General features: G+C 42.6%; 1 protein-coding gene across 3 annotated transcripts in view; it reads left to right on the forward strand.

Moving 5' to 3' along the window:
• Positions 1–19,459, forward strand: part of CMIP (c-Maf inducing protein) — a 142,208-nt gene that overhangs the window by 61,752 nt on the left and 60,997 nt on the right. For all 3 annotated transcript variants that reach the window (XM_061372796.1, XM_061372795.1, XM_061372797.1), the window contains one exon: positions 12,236–12,361. In XM_061372796.1, the coding sequence (XP_061228780.1) occupies positions 12,236–12,361 (126 nt within the window). The remainder of the gene's footprint in view (positions 1–12,235; positions 12,362–19,459) is intronic.

Here is a 19,459-nt window from a genome sequence, read left to right on the forward strand (position 1 = left end):
TTTTCATTTGTTTCCAGTAAGAGCTGGTAATTTGTTGCAAGGAAGCAGGAATAAATTGTGATTTGGTGTTCAGATATAGATATTTTTAAATTATGTGTTTTTCAGAAAGAGAAAGCAAAAAGGTCTTTCTCAGCAGGGTGCAAGCTACAGAAAAAGGCAGAGGTTACTGTATTATGCAAGCTTTATATTTCCTTTCCAATAACAATACTTCCCTAAAATGCCTTTATAATGTCTAGTTGAAGCCTGCTGATCTCTTGGGCCTTCTTCAGAGGTTAACATGGATGCTGTGCTTTCTATTTAACTTCTTTCTTTGTCTCTGGGGAAATGATTGCTAAACAATCTCTATATTAAGTATTCTTCTTTAAATGTTTCCTACATACATCTGGGAAGATATATGTATTAAAATTAAGTGTTATATTCTTGATGCTTAACCTTTCCTACTAAACTCTGCTCTGGCTGTTTTTCTCTGTGTTTGCAAACATAACAATACTATGAGATATCCTGTTAATGCTGTAAGAACATGTAGCCAAAGTAATTGGAAGAAAGTATCAAGAGTAAGTTCATACATACCCTTTTGTTCAGTCATGGTTAGTGAGAGTTGAGTTTATCAAATAAAATGTTAAGGAACTGAAAGATGAGAAACAAATCTATGCACTTTAGTGCAAGTAGCTGGTTGTGCTTTTAGGCTCCTATTGTCACTGATTCTCTGCTGTCCAGGGAAGCAGCATAGGTACGTAACGCAGGACTGGTCTTAGCTCTGCAGAAAACCTACCCTGTGGATTAGAGGGAGCAGGGCTCCTCCTCCATCACCATTACACTTTGTGCGGCAGCGGTGAAATACAGATACGTGATGGTATTTGAGGATTTTAATTGCACAGAGGAGGGCAGGAATGGTTATCCTTTTTTCACATTCCTGCCTTGGGTAAAGCTGATAAAAGGAGAAGTGGGCAAAACCCATTAATGTGAGCTCAGGTATAGAGGTCAAACGTATATCTAATTTGGAAGCTTTTGTATTCTGCTAAAAGCAAAATGCCATAGCAGGGGAGCAACTGGTGTTTGCATCAAAGTTTAGAGGCCACATCATAACACTCAGTGGTAGCTGTAAATCCTTGATGGTTGGGATTAAGATTTACCGTTAAGTGTTCATGTACTTTGGTAGTACTAACTTTCGGATAGTTTTCCATTGGCAAATCTATGGCTAGCTAAACTTTGGGCAAACAGTTCACCAAGGATCGTTCAGATTTCCTTGTTAATAACTGTCTGGTTGTTGAGGTCAAAGCTCTGAAATGGTACATTTCTCTTGCCCTTTCTTCCGTAAGTGGAAAACTCAGTCTACAAAGTTGTTTGCAATGTTTAACATTTATAGAAGCCATCTATTTCCTTCAGAGATAGTAAATAGATTAATAAAATAATTTTGACAGAGGGCAAGGGTGTTGCTGCAGAATTATGCACAGGAAAGCTGACTTGACGGTGTAATTGAGCTTGAAAACCAAAATATAATTGCCAAGGGTGGGAGTGAAACCTGCAGACATTGTGCTTATACAACCTGAAGTTCTAGCTTGTCTGAAAGGCTGGAATTATTTTAAAGCAGATTTTGATATGAAGCTGGAAGGGAGGCGGGGAGTCAGCCTCGTCTAATGTGAAAAGCTGCTTTGTTGGGAGAGGTTTATTTCACTGAACGTTTAATTCTCAAGTCATACTGTATAAGCCATCTTTGTGTTGATATTGTGTAGCATTGTGTAGCTATCCTTATGGTCAAGTAAACAGGCAGAGGAAATCCAAAAAGCTGTCTGATCTCTCCCATAGCCTGGGAAGCGCTTGTGTTGCTTCTCATCTTCAGATGAGTATCATTAGCTGATGGCTGGGTAAGTAGCTGTTTTTCCCCCCAAATTGCATCATCTAGAGACACATCTGCATAAACTGATGTGTTGTGAGCTCCAGCCTGATCTCTTGAAACGGAAGCTGTGAGGACATTTAGCTGTTTCACTGCCCATGTGTGAACCCTGTATCAGAGGATACGGAGGAGATAAGTGTGCCTTGTTGAGGGCTGAATCATCCAATTGGAACAGAAAATATTGTTGGAGGACTCAAGTGGTTTAGGATTCCGAAAAACAGTGTGAAAGAGAAGAGCAGTGCATTAGTATCTGATAAAGTGGAGATTTACTTCTTTAGAGCCACATGCATTATGATCCCTGGAGGGACTATTGCAATTCTTTGGAATTCTTCTCTAGCCTTTCAGGAGCCACACAGATAAAAGGGTTTGCCAGTTTCACAGTGCCTGATTGCAGGGTTGCTCTCACTTTGGAAGCTCTCTGCTTTTCAGAGGATGTGTGGTGGGATGATGATAATGGCACCTTTCATAAGGAGGTGCTCATACTTCACTTTAGGCACTCATATTTACCTATCTTGAAAAACAACTTACTAGGCTAGTAATTGTGTTGGAACAAAATGTTTTTGGGTATGCCAGTTTCATAACCACTTCATTCTCTGTGAGCACAGTGCCTTTATGGTTTTAATGAAATACTCAATTCGTATTTTTTAAACCAAAGAGACAGTACCACTTTCTATACTTCACTGTATCCTTCTGCATAGTAGTGGAGCTTACAAAGGTAATTTAGGTTCTAACTGGTGCTCTGTGTTCTCTCCATTATGCATTTACCAGTCAAGTGACACTTTTCTCAAATATTTACTCTGATATTTCAGTGCAGTTGCCCTCTCCTTCTCCATCCCCCCTCCATCTCCCTTCCATCGAGGTATCACACATACTTCAGTTACCCTCTATTTAAATAGCAACACTCCCTCCCAGTACAAACACTGGGTCAGTCATTAAACAATGAGGAAGACCAGTGGTGGAGGAGGTTATGGGTAGGGCCAGGAGTGTGCAAGCACAGTTCTGCAAAAGACTTCCTGCTGACAAGGGAGACACTTTCCGTTAGTGTCAGAGTGTCATTGTGTGATGTTGAGGGAGAGACAGAATCAAGAGGGAATCGCTGCAGCAGATGTCAGAGCTGGATCTCACTTAAAGCTCTGTAGAACCATCCAAATTAGTATTGACAATAAGACATGTGAAACAGAGCACTGGCACTTTAACTATGTTTTCCCACCTCGGCCAGTAGCAGAAGGTGATTCCAAGTGGCTGTGACTCATCCTGAGGAGGTCACTGGGGTTTTTTGCCTAATAACAGCAGGAGTTTAGTGAGACTATCATTAACAGACAAAACTGCTTTTTTGAAGGCTCAGCTACACGTCCTTTCTTTTATCTAATACACACCAGGGAGCTGTATTAATATTTTTGCTGGGGGCTCAAGACCTGCTTGTCTTTTCTTCAAAAAAAGGTCAGAATAGAACATTCCCTATTGGGAATTTAGAAGCGTAGTTGGATTACTGCACTCCCTATCCTGTACTTCTTCATCGGATTGAGATTGGATGTGGCATTCTGGAAATCAAAAATGAATTAAAAATAAAAGGACAAATTGTTTATGGAAACCATTTGACTGTTACAGCATCCAGGGGTTTCATGGCTCTGCAGGTAAAAAGCATGGGCGTGATAAAGTGAATACTTGTTTAAACAAAAACCTCAATATATAACATTTATGCTATGTCTAGTTTCACAACTATTTCATTTCTAGATCTCACAAAAAAATGTAGTAAGAAATGAGCTGGTATGTACATTAAAAAGGTGATGAGAACTGTCAGGATTGCAGAGCCCGTAAGTCTGATTTTGTATTTCTAAAGGGCATGGGGTCATACATAGCTCAGCTTCTTCCCAGTTCTGTACTTTTTACTCGGATCACCTTTCAGGTTAAACTTCATACGCACAGGTGACAGAGGTGAATATATTTCTTCCCTTGCAGCTGCCTTCAGCCCTCTTGCTTTGTAAAACCCTGCATTTTTCCATGGGAGGTGCAGATCCCTGCATAGTGGATGTGACCCTACTGATAACAGATGTGGTTTCCTTCTTAACCTTCTGTTGACCTATGAGAGATAATGAGCAACAGGCCTTCAGGGATCTGTAAACGAGAAGTAAAAGCTGCTGTAAGTGCAAGGACAGTATGCAGCAGGACCAAGCTACTGCAATTACCTAAATGAGTTCTGAGAAACACAGCTGGACAGCAATCTCCTGTTTGTGGTACATGTCAGTTTGTCCACAGTTTCAGTTATTTAGCACGCTGATTATTTTCTATGTGACAAATTTTATTTGGAATCCGGGGAGATGTGATCAGTGTGCTTAAGCATCTGAAGGGAGGGTGTCAAGAGATTCAGGCCAGACTCTTCTTAGTGGTGCCAAGCATTAGGACCAGAGGCAATGGGCATAAACTAGGTTCCACCTGAACATGAGGAAGAACTTTACTGTGAGGGTGACTGAGCATTGGAATAGGTTGCTCAGAGAGGTTGTTGAGTCTCATTGCCTGGAGAGGTTCAGGAGCCATCTGGACACAATCCTGAGTAATGTTGTTAAGGGTGACCTGACTTAAGTAGGGAGCTTGGACTTTCTGACATCTGATGGAGCCTTCCAACCTCAACCATTATGCAATTCTGTGAAAGCAGCTTTCATTTCCAGCTCTCAGGGCTGCCCCTGTTAAAGTACTCATTAAAGGGTGTCATTTTAGTATAGCATACATTATGTCTGTCTGTGTGGTGTGAAATCCTCACACACAACCCTTTCTGCTCTGGTTTATCAGCGTTTGATGCATTTCATGGCATGTGATATGGCTGGTTTATTGAAAGGGAATTGAAAATAAAGAGCAGCCTTGACTAAAGAACAGTTTGTGGATGTGGTTTTGTTTTCTGTCACATCATCGTTGCTATGGTGACTTAGCAAAGATCTGTTTAGCAGTCAGTAGATGTTTCGTGTTCTGTGCAAAAGTTAGGGATTTTATAATATTCCTCTGTCAGTCATTTCACAGAAGTACATGTGTGTATAGTCTTAGGCAGTAAGTCCCTGCTGCTCTTGTTACTTATTGCTGCTTCTGAAGAAGGTGTGTACCTACTGTATTTTGGCTCGTGGAGTCCCTTCCTTCCTGAATTAATTTCAAAGATAGATAAGTAACCTACCTGTCTTATCAAGGTTAACAAGTATTTCTTCCCCAGAGGGGAGGTCATGTAGTGCAGTGATAGATGCAAAGGGATGGAGACCATGAACCCTGCTAAGGAATGGTCCTTATGGTCATGCAGTTTTGGGGGAGGAGGAGGATGCTTTTGGAGCTGATTCACATAGTTGGAGTCAGGAAGTCTGAGCTTTTTCCCACATCCCTCAGGCTTCTCATGTCACCTAGGGCATGATCAAGAGGATGATGCAGCTGCAACCTTAACTGAGGTTTTCTTCCTCTGGGTTGGTGAGGAGATAGGAATTCTTCTGTTCGAGTTCCTGTGTTCACTGGGAGGGGGTTGAGGGCTGTAGCTCATGTTTTTATCAGCATTTTTGCAGTGGGTGCTTGAGGAATTGCTGCCCCAAGCAGAAGCTCTGCATCTTGGCAGGCAAGTTGGGCCAGTGCCTGAAAGTCTCTTGTATGGCAGGTTGTGTCAAACACAGCTCCCTCCTCTTCCTGCTCCTGATCACTGGTCTGGGAGCAGCCTTCCTGCCCATTGGCAGTGACTTGGTCGATTTGGCCCCCATCTTGATGGTGAGCTGTGGTCAGCCTCCAGCTCTGCACTGGGTGCACCTTGCAGCACATTCTCATCCCTGCCAGCAGAGGATTGAAAGTGGGAGGCAAGGTTTGACCTCAGAGAGGTTTGGACATCAGCACTGCAACTGATAAAAGTGCTCAGTGCTCCTGGAAGTCTCAGTGGGATTCCTTTTGTCATGCAGAGGTAGCCAGAGAGAAGGGATTGATTTCTTATGGGCTGCTTAATGGGATCATCTTGATGATGAGCATCTTCAGAAAGTCAAGATGCATGTTTTATTTTACACCAGAAATTAAAATAGCTCCATGGGTAAAATAAACTGAACACTCAGCAGTGCCCCTTCATCTGGCTTTGGCAGTAAATGCGAAGGATCTCCTAATTAAAGTGAAACAAAACAAAATCCCAATGAAAATGATATTCATTTCAGCTAAATAATGACATTTTCCATATGTCACGGTACATATCCCATAATATGACATTATTTTCCCTTCTTTCTTCTTAATGATGAACTTCTGTTCTGTGCTTTAAACTTATTTTAGATCTGAATCAATTTGAAGTCCTTCCCTCTGCTGGTGTCTGCTGTGCCCATTTCACAGATTTTATAGCTCATATGTCTTAATGCTGAGACCAGAGGTTTTTTTATCAGCTATTTGAGGAATGGTTTTGGCCTGTCCATTTTCTGTAGCTCCACAGAACTGGTAACTCAGGCCCACTGCAGATCAGAAGGGTGTTTTTTTTTCCCTGCACAATTTGGGGTAGCCTGTTTCTTACTGGCAGCTCTTACATTTTTATCAGTTGGTAAGGTTAGTTAATGCAACAGCCTCTGGTCTTACTGAGCTTAAATATTTAGAGGAACGAGATTTATGCGTATTTTTGTGGCAAAGCTAGATTTGGTCGAATTTCTCTTGAATTTCTGAATTGGATTCCCAGCTGGTATAAATCAGTGAAGTTCCACTGAAGCCTCTTGCGTGATCAGCACAGGTGGGGATCTGGCTTTTCTCAATTAAGTTGTGTCACAAGCTGCTTTGCTCTGAGCATATGACAGTTGCTGATGTATTTTCTGTGTAGAAAAATATAGGATATATTTCTACTATCTTTCATCTGTGTGTAGCCATAAAGACAGGTGTGTGTGTACATGTGTACAGACCCATACAGGCATGGGTGTTTGTAGACACAGTCACTGCACACAAACAAATGTCGTAGGAAAACCACTCCCTCTTTTTCCTATCATTAATTACGCACTAGTACATTGTAGGCTGCAACTAACATGGATGGATGGAGCATGAAGATTTGGGCTTCTGTGTCCAAATTTGTTTCCATGCATCAGAAAGCTGCAAAACCAGCCAGAACCCCACCAAGCAGCACTACCAAACTTGAAAGCATTTGGGAGCACAGCAGCTCCAAGCAGAAATAATTCAGGTTTGCCCCATGGAGAGATCCGTTCTCCACCGTTTCCCTGGATTAAGCATCTGTTTCACCTAATGTAGTCATGCTCGCAGTGAATAGAGCAAATGAGGGTTTTTGCTGTGCTTCAGCACATGAAATCTCCTACGTATTGTGTGGAATAGGAAGGGAATGGTGATGATGGGCAAGCTGGGGGTCCAGGAAGTGTGATGGATTAGATTCAGTGTTGTTCCAAGGAAGCTCAGAAATTCCTCTGTGCAGCTTTGGGGCAGAGTTGGGTGTCTCCCAGCCATTAGTCTTTCAGCCTTTTTTCTTATCACATCAATCTCTGGGAGATTAACGTTGACTTTACACTCTTTCAAGTCATTCTGACAAGTGTGCATGGCAGTAAATTCTTCCATATCAAGAGTGAGACAAATTGTGCTGCGCTGCATGTTATAGCGTAGTATTACTAATTGTTTAACTTGATAAATGTTGCCTGATAGGTTATGGAGTTAATGAACAAAGATGTTAATTGCCCTTATCTGAACTAGCTGTGTTTGCAGGGACGTTGTCTGGAGCCATGGATGTCTCCTAACAGAGATTTATTTGCAATTGCCCATTGTTTTCAGCCGTTTCATAGTCCATTGCCCTTCATTGTGCTGACTGAATAGTCTCCACCCCCGTCAAAGTTTTGAGACCAATCAGCTCTTCGTACATGCTCTTCATCAGGACTGAATCTTATTTGGGTATGGAAAACTTGTATGTAATACAATATGCTCATCATCCTGGGCTACAGCAGCGTGGTTCATTCTTAAGAGCAGCCGAGAAAGAAATAAGCACCTGTCAGTAGAAGAGCAAGGGTCTGGAATAGCCCCGTTTCCCCCCACCATCTGGAGTATTTAATTGGGAAAATCATTCTTCATTGTTGCTGTGTTGGTGGGAGTTGTCAGTCTAAATATGTTTTAATGCAAATAACCATCTACGTTTGTAGAATCCATCTTTTCTAGACACTTTCTTTGGAAAATACACAGCTGAGGATTTAGTGCATTATTATATGAGTAAGTGCATATACAAGCCCTGTATTAACAATAGACATCATGTTTATTCTTTCCCTTTTAGAATTTCCCATGAAAGCAAGTAGGCAGATTTTTGCATTATTGAGTAGTCTGCTGCTGCTGACTTTTTCCCAGAAACACTAAGGGAAAACTGTCCTTTCGTGTGAGCCTACATGTTCTTGGAGTTTTGGGAGCACTGGATTCCCCTAAGATTTGATTTATAGTAGGTTTTGGTTTGTGGCTATTCTGGTACAAAGTTGTTTCAAAGCTGTATGATTAATAAATCTTTATGGAACTGAAGAAAGACGAAGTTCTCACTGAGGTTAAAACATACCTGATTTCCCAATGGAGAAGTTGCATGTTTCGTTAGGAGGCTAAAGGCTAATGTGAGGAGAAAAATGTTTCCTTGACTTAGGGTTTTTGTTTGTTGTAATAAATTTCGTTTTCATTTATGAGTCTCTTGCAGAACATGTTCAACAGCAAACAGCCAGAAGTTAAAACTGCAACTGTAAATCTGTAAGCTGACATATGTATATACTCCGGCCAAAGTTTCCAAAGTCAGGATTAATTTTGTAGAGTGAATGAGAACAGTGCATTATCTTGCTTCGTTTGATAAATTTCAGACTTTGCCAAGAAATATAAATATCCATTCAAAACTGACAGCTATAAAAATAAAAATTACTATTTTTTTCGAATAAAGGCATTTTCAGGAGGACTTGATGTATTACTGCTGAAAGATGCAGTGGCTTTTGACTGTCTCATATTATTAATTAGACTGAAATATTCAGGTCCTCACTGCTCACTCCCTTCCCACTGCTGCCCCCTAATTTATGTTAGCATACTAGTTTCTGGTTCCCATTGGAACTGGGGCCAGAGGAGCTCAAGTAATCTGTCAAAAGCTGAATGGGTGCTCCCTGATGTGCCTGATTCCACAGCCAGGCAAATAATCCTGTGGGCAGAGAGAAGTGGCTGCATGGAGGTGGGAATGCTGCTTAAGACTAGTACTGATGCCGGATGCTTTGTGGTGACCCACTGAGGATCTGTCTCATTTTTTGGTGTTCTCAAGTCTCTGAATCCACACTTTTGGTCTTGTGTTTTGTTTTAATTTCAATTTCCCATGGAGCAACCTGGGGGTGAGGATGAAGCTCTGGGGGGATGTGTGTGCGAGCAAGACCAACAGGAATATGAGGAGGTCCAGCACTTGCACTGCTTATTTATCGACCACAGTGATTCACCGTAAGCTACGTTTGCATACCTGAATGTCAAAATAGCCTGTGTTTTAAGAGGAGCCAGTGACTCAAGCTGTGGTTTTACCTCAGGCCATTTCCTGATAAACGGCTGAACTGTACTTGGTCTTGAGAAAACACAACTGGGGAGCACTGCTCTGTCCTGCCTCCATATGTGTGCAGCGATTAGGGAAAGGACACCATTATGTGGGGCTGACCTTCACCTCCTTGGTGTTGTGGTCTCTCTGTGAGGACCACCATGGCTTTGTGAGGACAGGGAAGTCTCAGGTCTGAGGGCAGCTGTTTCAGCTCTGTACAGCTCTGGTGTGTGTGGTTGTCAGTGTTTGACACCATCTAGAGGAGGAGCTTTCAAGGAGCTCCATGCAGTGATAAATCAGTTTGCTTTAGATTCTTGACTGCAAAACTGAGATGAAGCTGCCTATAGCTGCTGTTTTCAGAATTGAAAACACTTCCTAGAACGTGGTATTTGTAATGAAAACAGAAATAGTGCATATGATGGTGCGTATAGGGATTAAAGTAGAGTTGAGCTATTAATTTTTGGAATAAAATGGCAAACAACTTTATTAAAGCTTTGCATGTGTTATGGCTAGATGGAAGGTATGGAAGTGAAATCATACAAATGACATATCAACTACCTCATTGGCACAATGCTTTTATTTGGAGAGATGAACCACCTGCGTAATTCCATGTAGCCTTCCCACCCTTTGCGAACTGCAGAACTCTGTTTCTTCATTCCCCTTAACGAAAAGGACTGTCCTCTGAGAAGAGGTTTATGCCTGGGATGAAATTACTTGTATATGTCTGTGATTGAACTGGATCAGTTGTCTTTACTGCTGTTTAAAAGGATGGTTTAAGGTATAGAAGAGGCTTCTCTTGGGAACAGATTCTGTGAGAATTCTTCAAATCCTCTTTGAAGTTAATGGAGGGTATTAAGGGCAGTCAGCACCTTAAGAGAGAAATTTAAATTGCTTTGATTCATTTCATTCCATATTTGCGTCGGCTGGTTCTGGATTTCTCCCTTCTCCAGTTTTTCAGAGCATGTTTTTGATAACTTTTCCTCCTGAGCATACTAGATTTTATGCTGTCTGTTTTCATATTTTTCCCTGAGTGTTACAATGCTGATTACCAAAGGATCTTGGGCCTTTGGCTTCCTGTGAAAACGAGATAATTACTCTCCAGTAGGCAGTGCATGACGTAGAGTATCAGCGTTAAGCCACTGGGATTCCAGTCACTAGTGTAGAACAATATTGTGGGTAAATGAATAAGCAGAAGTTTATCATACTTCCTGCATAACAAGGTTTTCATTAAAGAGACAGTGAATATTGTTTTTGGTGAGGGCTGGTGTAGAACGAGCACTGCCACTACAAACATTACTGAGAAAGGTATTAAAAGTTCAGTTCCCTGCCTTGCTGGGGTTTTCTTGCTGAAAAAAGCAACTGACTTTGTGTAGCAGGAAAGGTGGATGATAGGCCCTTCACTGCATTTTGGCAGATGACGTTATGGCCTTATGAACATGTATGAAGTGTATAACTTCAAAGTACGATTCCCAGATGCACCACCTACTTAACTTATGGAAGAAAGCCGTACCAATTAGAAGCAGAGACGTTCTAAATGCAACTTGCTTGTTTCACACTCGCCCCCAGGAATCTTGTGTTGTGATTTTAAGGGTTGGCCCCGTTTGACCCAGAAATAGATGTGGTTTCTCCCTTGCCTTCTTTATTTCAAGGCTGTCGGTTAAAAATACTAATGTATTGGGCACAGTGGGAGTAAGTTTGAGAAGTTTAACTTATATGTAAACTAGTAATAGTGAGAAAATAATTCATAAATGTGATGAGCTTTATTCTCCTTTCAAGTCATGTCCAATGCAAAGGGTTTCCATGTGGTGAGATTAATCATTTTTGTAAAAAAAAAAAGAGTTTCTCTGCCATAGCAATACTGATGAGTTTGCTTATGCTGTAGCAAAGCGAAATAAATGACATCATTAAGGACCTCTGGTAAATACTCAAATTACTTAAACAACATGAAGACTTGCGTAAAGTATGGTGTGTGTACGCATACTCAGTAGATATACAGCTATATCTCTGTGTATTTATTTACATTTAGGACATAAGTTTACATATGTTTGTGTACATACATTTATATTTCAGGTTATCTCAGAGATAATTGTACTGTAATGACTAAGAATTTAGGGGTTACTAGTAAAGAGTTTCAGGTTTAAGTTTGTTTCCTTACTACCACCAATTTATATTGTACATGTGATTGCAAAGTTACTTATTTATCTTTTAATTGTGACTTTCACTTTAAACTAGGCATCAGCAGTCTGTGAAGGAAACCAGTACTTACATATAGGCTAAGATGAGTAGGTTGGTTGCTCTGCATTTGCTTGCATCCAAAAGCTGAAGGTTGAATCTTTAGAGCCCCAAGAACCACTTTCAAATGTAGTAGTCTAGATCTTGATGATGTGCTTGATCAACCATGCAGCAAGAGAGAAGAACAATTGGAATAAAACTACTTTAATGTAGTACGCTGCTATTCTGTATGTGTGATTGGGGTGCTGCTTCTTCGTGCACTGATAGCACGTGCATGGCCAGACCCCTTCATTCTTCCTTCGACTTGAAATTAGGTTCCATTGATTTTGGGTCCAGAACAAATGCAGTTTGACATTTTTGTATTTTGGGCACCTTGGTTTCACCTGGTTTTATTTTTGTGTGAATAATCTTAACACTTGAATGAATTGGATGAAGGTGTCTGGATGAATCTGTCCGTTGAATGGCCTGTACAGGAATTTTGCTTTCCAATTAGGTATCTTGGAGATACTTTCAACAGCAAGAATAACTTTGACAGTGCTGTTCTTACCTTGAAATTGTGGAACTTCTGATGACTAATTAAGCATTTTTTTCCCCTCTCTTATGTTTTCTTGCAGCCAACTGGGTACATGGAAAACTCCATTTCCTACAGTGCTATTGAAGACGTTCAACTGCTCTCCTGGGAGAATGCCCCTAAGTACTGTTTACAGCTCACGATCCCGGGGGGTACTGTCTTACTGCAGGTACAGTAAACATTAAAGTACAATTTTCTTTCTCTCTTACTATGAATCTCCTTTAACTTGTGTTTGCTATGCGTGAAATCTTAATTAAATGGACTCTGAAAAGGCAGAGAACTCGATGCTGTCAAATTATCTAACCACCAGAAAATTTGCTCAGGGTGATAAGTCTGAAACACTTCATGTTGTTTGACAGTTAGAATGGAAATTTTGGGCCACAGCGATTAAATCTTCTTGCTGATTTTGTGCATTAGTATAATACTCTGTGGAAAGGCACGTTGATGCGGGCCTGGAACAATCGTATAGTCTACATATAGTCCTATTACTGCACGAAACAAGTTAAAAATGTCATCCTTCAATTCTTATAGAAAACCCATAACTTGCACTGATTCTGACAGGTACCTTTTTAAAACAGATACCTGATCTTCACTGGAAGATACATTACATTTGTACGGATGTCTACATATGCTGGTTCTCTAAGTGTGGTTTTCAAATAGGACATGCTGTGTTTACGTTACTCCAGATTTCCTCATCCACTTCTGAGGCTTTGTAAGACCCTTTAGGTCACTGCAAGTTTTAGAGACAGAAAAGCACTCCACAGCACTGAACTTTGGAGCTGCTTTCAAGTAGGAAAAGAAAAGCGATTGAAAACCCAGCTGCAGTGCCCCCAGAGAACTTTGAACAGCCATAACGTAGGCTGAGTTGACTCCAACTTAACTCTTACCATAGTTCTTCACATTGCTTCAAAGACAGTTTTACATGTTACCCTGTGGGAATTTACTTTTTCACTTAAATATACAGCCATGGCTATTGCAGGTAGGACTGTCAAGAAACTGGGTGAGCAATTTCTGCAGAAAATGGAAGGATCAGTGTAAGCTGTGGATAACTCATGAAAAATCAAATAGGATTTTTTTTTTCCTTGAAAAAGTAAGAATCACTTCACAGTATCACAGTAGGTTAGAGATTGGAAGGGACCTCAAAAGATCATCTAGTCCAATCCCCCTGCCGGAGCAGGAACACCTAGATAAGGTTACACAGGAACGTGTCCAGGCGGGTCTTGAATGTCTCCAAAGAAGGAGATTCCACAACCTCCCTGGGCAGCCTGTTCCAGTGTTCCGTCACCCTCACTGAGAAGAAGTTTCTTCTCAGGTTTAAGTGGAACCTCTTGTGCTCCAATTTGTACCCATTACCCCTTGTCCTTTCATTGTTTGCCACTGAGAAGAGCCTGGCTCCATCCTCGTGACACTCCCCCTTTATATATTTATATACACTAATAAGGTCACCCCTCAATCTCCTCTTCTCCAAACTATAGAGACCCAGCTCCCTCAGTCTTTCCTCATAAGGGAGATGCTCCACTCCCTTAATCATCTTAGTTGCCCTGCGCTGGACTCTCTCCAGCAGGTCCCTGTCCTTTTTAAACTGAGGGGCCCAGAACTGGACACAATATTCCAGATGAGGTCTCACCAGGGCAGAGTAGAGGGGAAGGAGGACCTCTCTCGACCTACTAACCACCCCCCTTCTAATACAACCCAGGATGCCATTGGCCTTCTTGGCCACAAGGGCACAATGTCGGCTCATGGTCACCCTGTCGTCCACCAGGACCCCCAGGTCCCTCTCCCCTACACTGCTCTCTAACAGGTCGTTCCCCAGCCTATACTGGAACCTGGGGTTGTTCCTGCCCAGATGCAGGACTCTACACTTTCCCTTGTTATATTTCATCAAGTTATTCCCCGCCCAGCTCTCCAGCCTGTCCAGGTCCCTCTGGATGGCAGCACAGCCTTCTGGCGTGTCAGCCACCCCTCCCAGCTTAGTGTCATCAGCAAACTTGCTGATAGTACACTCAATTCCCTCATCTAAATCGTTGATGAATATATTAAATAATACTGGTCCCAGTACCGACCCTTGAGGCACTCCACTAGATACAGGCCTCCAACTAGACTCCGCCCCATAGACTACAACTCTCTGGCTTCTCTCCTTCAGCCAGTTCACAGTCCACCTCACTACCCGATCATCCAGACCACACTTCCTCAATTTAGCCGCAAGGATGCTGTGGGAGACTGTGTCAAACGCTTTGCTGAAGTCGAGGTAGACCACATCCACTGCTCTACCATCATCCATCCACCGCGTTATTTCCTCATAAAAGGCTACGAGATTGGTCAAGCACGACTTCCCCTTGGTGAAGCCATGTTGACTGCCCCTCATAACCCTCTTATCCTTGATATGCCTTAAGATGGCACCAAGGATAAGGTGTTCCATTACTTTCCCAGGAATGGAGGTGAGGCTAACCGGTCTATAGTTACCCGGGTCCTCCTTCTTGCCCTTTTTGAAGACAGGAGTGACATTTGCTTTCCTCCAGTCCTCAGGCACCTCTCCCGTTTCCCAAGACTTGTTAAAGATGATGGAGAGCGGTCTAGCAATGACCTCAGCCAGTTCCCTCAGCACCCGCGGGTGCATCCCATCTGGACCCATGGATTTATGGATATCCAGATTGCTCAACTGATCTTTAACCCATTCCTCATCAACTAAGGCAGACCGCTCTGTTGACCTATCTTCATCCGAGGTCTCAGCGGTACAGGGCTCTTCAGGACTGCCTCCGGCAGAGTAGACAGAGACAAAGAAGTCATTCAGTAACTCTGCCATCTCTGTATCTTCTGTCACCAGGGCACCCGTCCCGTCCATCAGCGGGCCTACATTGCCTCTGGTGTTAGTTTTACCTGCCATGTATTTGAAAAAGCTCTTTCTGCTGTCCTTGACCCCTCTCGCCAGCTTTAACTCCAAGGAGGCCTTAGCCATCCTAGCAGCTTTCCTACATCCTCTAGCAGCAGCCTTATATTCTTCCCAAGTGGCCAGCCCTTCTTTCCATGACCTGTAAACTCTCCTCTTCCACTTGAGCATACCGAGCAATTCCCTATTTAACCACTTCAAAGGATTGATACTAATAGAGCTTATGTACTGGGATGTACATTGACTATACCACTTCTGCACAAAATGTAGTCCAGTAGGTAAAAAGGCGGGAACATAGTGAATGATGCCCTGATGACGGTGATGACCTTGCCTGCTGTATCCTTTGTCCAAGAGAATCATGGTACACATTGCACTGATCCATGGCGCACAGTCCGGTGTTTAATCATTTCTTAGTGGTGAATTGCCTGCTGGAGCCCCTGTAGGGCCACAAAGTATGTGACACCATCTGTATTTAGAGAGGATTTAGTTAAAGCTCTTCTGAATTGACTTTCTTCATAACCTGCAGATCGTGAGAAAAATAACCCAAGTGGTGTCAATTCAGTAACCCAGGGGTAGGTGCCGAGCTGGTCTGTTGTTTTCCATGCTATAGACTTCTGTAGAGACATAGAACAGCAAACTTGACTCTGAGTTGGGAAGCCAATATGACTAGCACTAAGTTGTGTTAATATTAGGTCCAGCTCTCCCTTGCTTTCATTTCAGACAGGCTGATGGGTCTGCCCGTACACAGAGCTGTTTAGCAGCAGTCCAGTCAAAACAACACTTCAGCACTTCACATGGATCCTGTGCCTGGGGTTTGGAATGTCATGAGGTTTTTGATGGTTTTCAGCATAGCAAATTTCACTCTGAAACGCTTAGAGGTGTACACGGAAACATTCGCGGACACATCCTTTGTGAAGTATATTTCCGGAGCTCTGCTGCTTTTTCTTCACTGGTGTAATCCTGTGGTTTTGCAGCCCTGTAAAAGGATGCTGCAGCCATTCCCCCATTCTGATCCAAAAATGGTTTAGTAAAGTATGTTTGGGATGACATGAGAACATCTAACTCTCCTGATCTATAGGTGGCATTTATGTGTCTTTCCACATGTCCTTGAAGCACAGGCATGTGCCTCATTGCACAGCCATACATAAACACCTCTGCTTGGTGCTTATTGAGTTTCTGTGGCTCAAAATGACTTACCAATTTTAAGCATTACTGGGGGGGTATAGGGAGCCTGAATTTCAGACAGGCTGCTGCAAGTCCACCTGTGTCCTGATTCTATGGTGTGAAAAGCCTTTACTGTGTGTGACATTGGGGAACACAGGAAGGTGAGCCATGGTTTCCCCACAGCTAGATGAGAGTCCTCATTATTGATGAAATCTTCTTTGCCCTGTCCATTAATTGAACTAATAACAAACTCATTTGTCAAGTTGATGGGTGATTTTGATATTTTTTGTCTGATAATTTTGACTGGTTTTTCCATAGATTTCCTTAGTGGCTAGCATTTATGCGTTTCAACAGCTGGAATAGTTAGACCTGTCTTTACAAACACCCTTTCTAAGTATTCTCTAGTCTGTGGTAGCTGCCTTTATGGCCCTGCTTAATAGGAAACAAGATAAAAGTTGGAACCCGCAGCTCCCTGCTGAGTTTAAAGGAAATTGGTAGGGTGTGCGGACTTTAATCCGGAGCAGCCTGACATTTGTTTCTTTAAATAAAAGCCAACAAATGGAACACACAAATAGTTACATTTGTGAGAAAGCAACATCTTAGCGTGGAAGCTTTGGTATTTTCTTGGAAAAGATCTGTGTCTTTATGTAACCTCATAGGACTGGCAAAAGAAGTGGAGTGAACTGGGCTTCTGTTATGTTTATTGCTGACTGGCTGAGCAGACTGGATCAGGTTACATTAGAACTCTAAGGGAATTTCAGCATAATTGAAAATACAAACTTTGAAAGTGTTCTTAGTATGACTTGGTCTTCGGTAGTGTCTCGATTCATCAAATGTGGTCAGATTAAGGGAATATAAAAATAGTTTTCCCTTATACAATTGTAATGCGTATTCAAAAATCCAAACCAGTACTAAAAGTTATGTTTAGTATACTTAAGAGATCAAGATCCAACAAGCTTGATTTACCAAGTAGCTGAGTTCAGCTGATGTTCTCTAGTACATGTAGTAGAATCTAAGCATCCAAAAGATGAGCTGAGGAGCTGGGGGACAGAGATGCCAAGAAATCGGTGCTTACATACTTCAGTTATTTCCAGTGTTCCAAAAGACTTCAACATGTTTATGGGAAATGGGGACTTCCGATCTTTTACAAAGTCATTCTGCCCTGCTAGTCGGAGCAGCGGCATTCTCTGATGTAATGTCCAACTCTGGTATGAGGAAGTGTATGATAGTGGAACAAGTCGAACTGGTCCAAAACACGTACTGTTTCTGAAGTGTGCTTTTGGTAAAATCTGTTTGTTTTGTTAGTTTGTTTGTTTGTTCCCAAGGTCTTGATCTAAATGAAGTTCAGGTATAGAAGAACATTTAAATGAACTGTTTTGACTTCCCCCAAATTTATTTAATATTTCTGGTTAATATCAGTTTCATATTATGACATATGTTTTGCACATGCTGCATCGTAAATTCTTTAATAGCAGGGGATACTGTTTGTGTGGTTTGACATCTAGGGGACTTATAGGCCAGTCAGCCAGACCTTGGTGCCAGGGAAGGTTTTGGAGAAAATCATCTTCAGTGCAGTCATGGGGCATGTGCAGGACAGCAAGGTGACCATGCCCAGTTCACATAGGTTTATAAAACGCAGGTCCTGCTTGACTAACCTGATCTCATTCTATGACAAGGTGACCCACTTGGTGCATGAGGGAAACGCTTTGGATGCTGTCTGCATAGACTTTAATAGAGCCTTTGATACCATTTCCTGCAGCGTTCTCCTACAGAAACTGGCTTCAGATGGCTTGGATGCGTGTACTGTTCACTGGGTAAAACCTGGCTGGGGCCAAAGCATGGTGGTGAATGGAGTTAAATCCAGGTGGTGGCCGCTCACAAGTGGTGTTGCCCAGGGCTCAGCAGTGGGGCCAGTTCTGTTTAAAAACTTGAACAATGATCTGGATGAGGGGATCGAGTTGGGTCACAACAACCCCTTGAAACTCTCCAGGCTTAGGGAAGAGTGGCTGTAAAACTGCTTGGTGGGAAAGGATCTGCGGTTGCTGACTGATGGAGCTGGACATGAGCAGCTTGTGCCCAGGCAGGCAAGTCAACAGCATCCTGGTCTGTACCAGCACCAGTGTGTCAGCAGGACCAGGGCAGTGGTTGTGCCCCTGCAGTGGGCACTGGTGAGGCTGCACCTTGAATCCTGTGTTCAGTTCTGTGCCCCTCACTACAAGAGAGACATTGAGGTGCTGGAGCGGGGACGGAGAAGGGCAAGGGAGCTGGTGTAAGGCCTGGAGCACAAGTGTGATGGGGAATGGCTGAGGGACTGGAGAAGGGTTAGTCTGGAGAAGAAAAGGTTCAGGGGTGACCTTATTGCTCCCTACAATTCCAAAAGGAGGATGGAGTGAGTGAGGGTCAGTCTCTTCTACAAAGTAACAAGTGATAGATTAAAAGCAGATGGCCCCAGGTTGCACCAGGGGAGGTTTAGGTTGGATACTAGGAACAAATTCTTCATGGAAAGTGTTGTCAAGCATTGGAATAGGCTGCCCAGGGAAGTGGTTGAGTCACCATCCCTGGAGGTACTTAGAAGACCTGTAGATGTGGCGCTTAGGGACATGGTTTAATGGACTTGGAGGTGTTATGTTAACAGTTGGACCTGCTGATACTAAAGGTCTTTTCCAACCTAAATGATTCTATGATTCCATGATTCTGTGACAAACACAAGAGTCCATGTTCAAGTTCTCATTCCCCCTGTCTGCTGTCACCAAGCTCTATTTCTGGCTCATTACTGCACAGTAATGAGTCAGAGAAGGAAGAGTGCCATTACCTTTCCTTACATCATCCTCATGTCCTCCCATAGCAATACTGACCCATGCCAACCTATTTTAACACATGAAATCTGACAAGCAGCACCGGAGGTGATGCAGCTCCTCCTAGGAAATCGGATCATGATCAACAGGATGTGTCTACCTGGGTTTCAGAGGAGGATTTGGTTCTCATGCAGCAGTAGCTTAATCTGGGCTGGGATTGCATCGAAAAGGCATCTTTGTGCCTGTGCTTCCCACTCAGTGTTTGTTGCTACAGCACAACTGTCTGAGCACAGACGTGTTTCACTGCCTGGTGTTTGGGGATGTCCATTTTCCCTTGTGGAAGTCACAGTCAGTTTTGGAGAGTCATGCTCAGTTTTCTAGGCATAATAGGGACTTGTGTTTTCTTTCCTCCTGCCAAATG

The sequence above is a fragment of the Neopsephotus bourkii genome, unplaced genomic scaffold, assembly GCF_033783945.1.
Source record: "Neopsephotus bourkii isolate Nb327-2 ecotype Australia unplaced genomic scaffold, CSIRO-AGI_Nbou_v1 NB_1616, whole genome shotgun sequence".
In the NCBI taxonomy this organism is placed as follows: Eukaryota; Metazoa; Chordata; class Aves; order Psittaciformes; family Psittacidae; genus Neopsephotus; species Neopsephotus bourkii.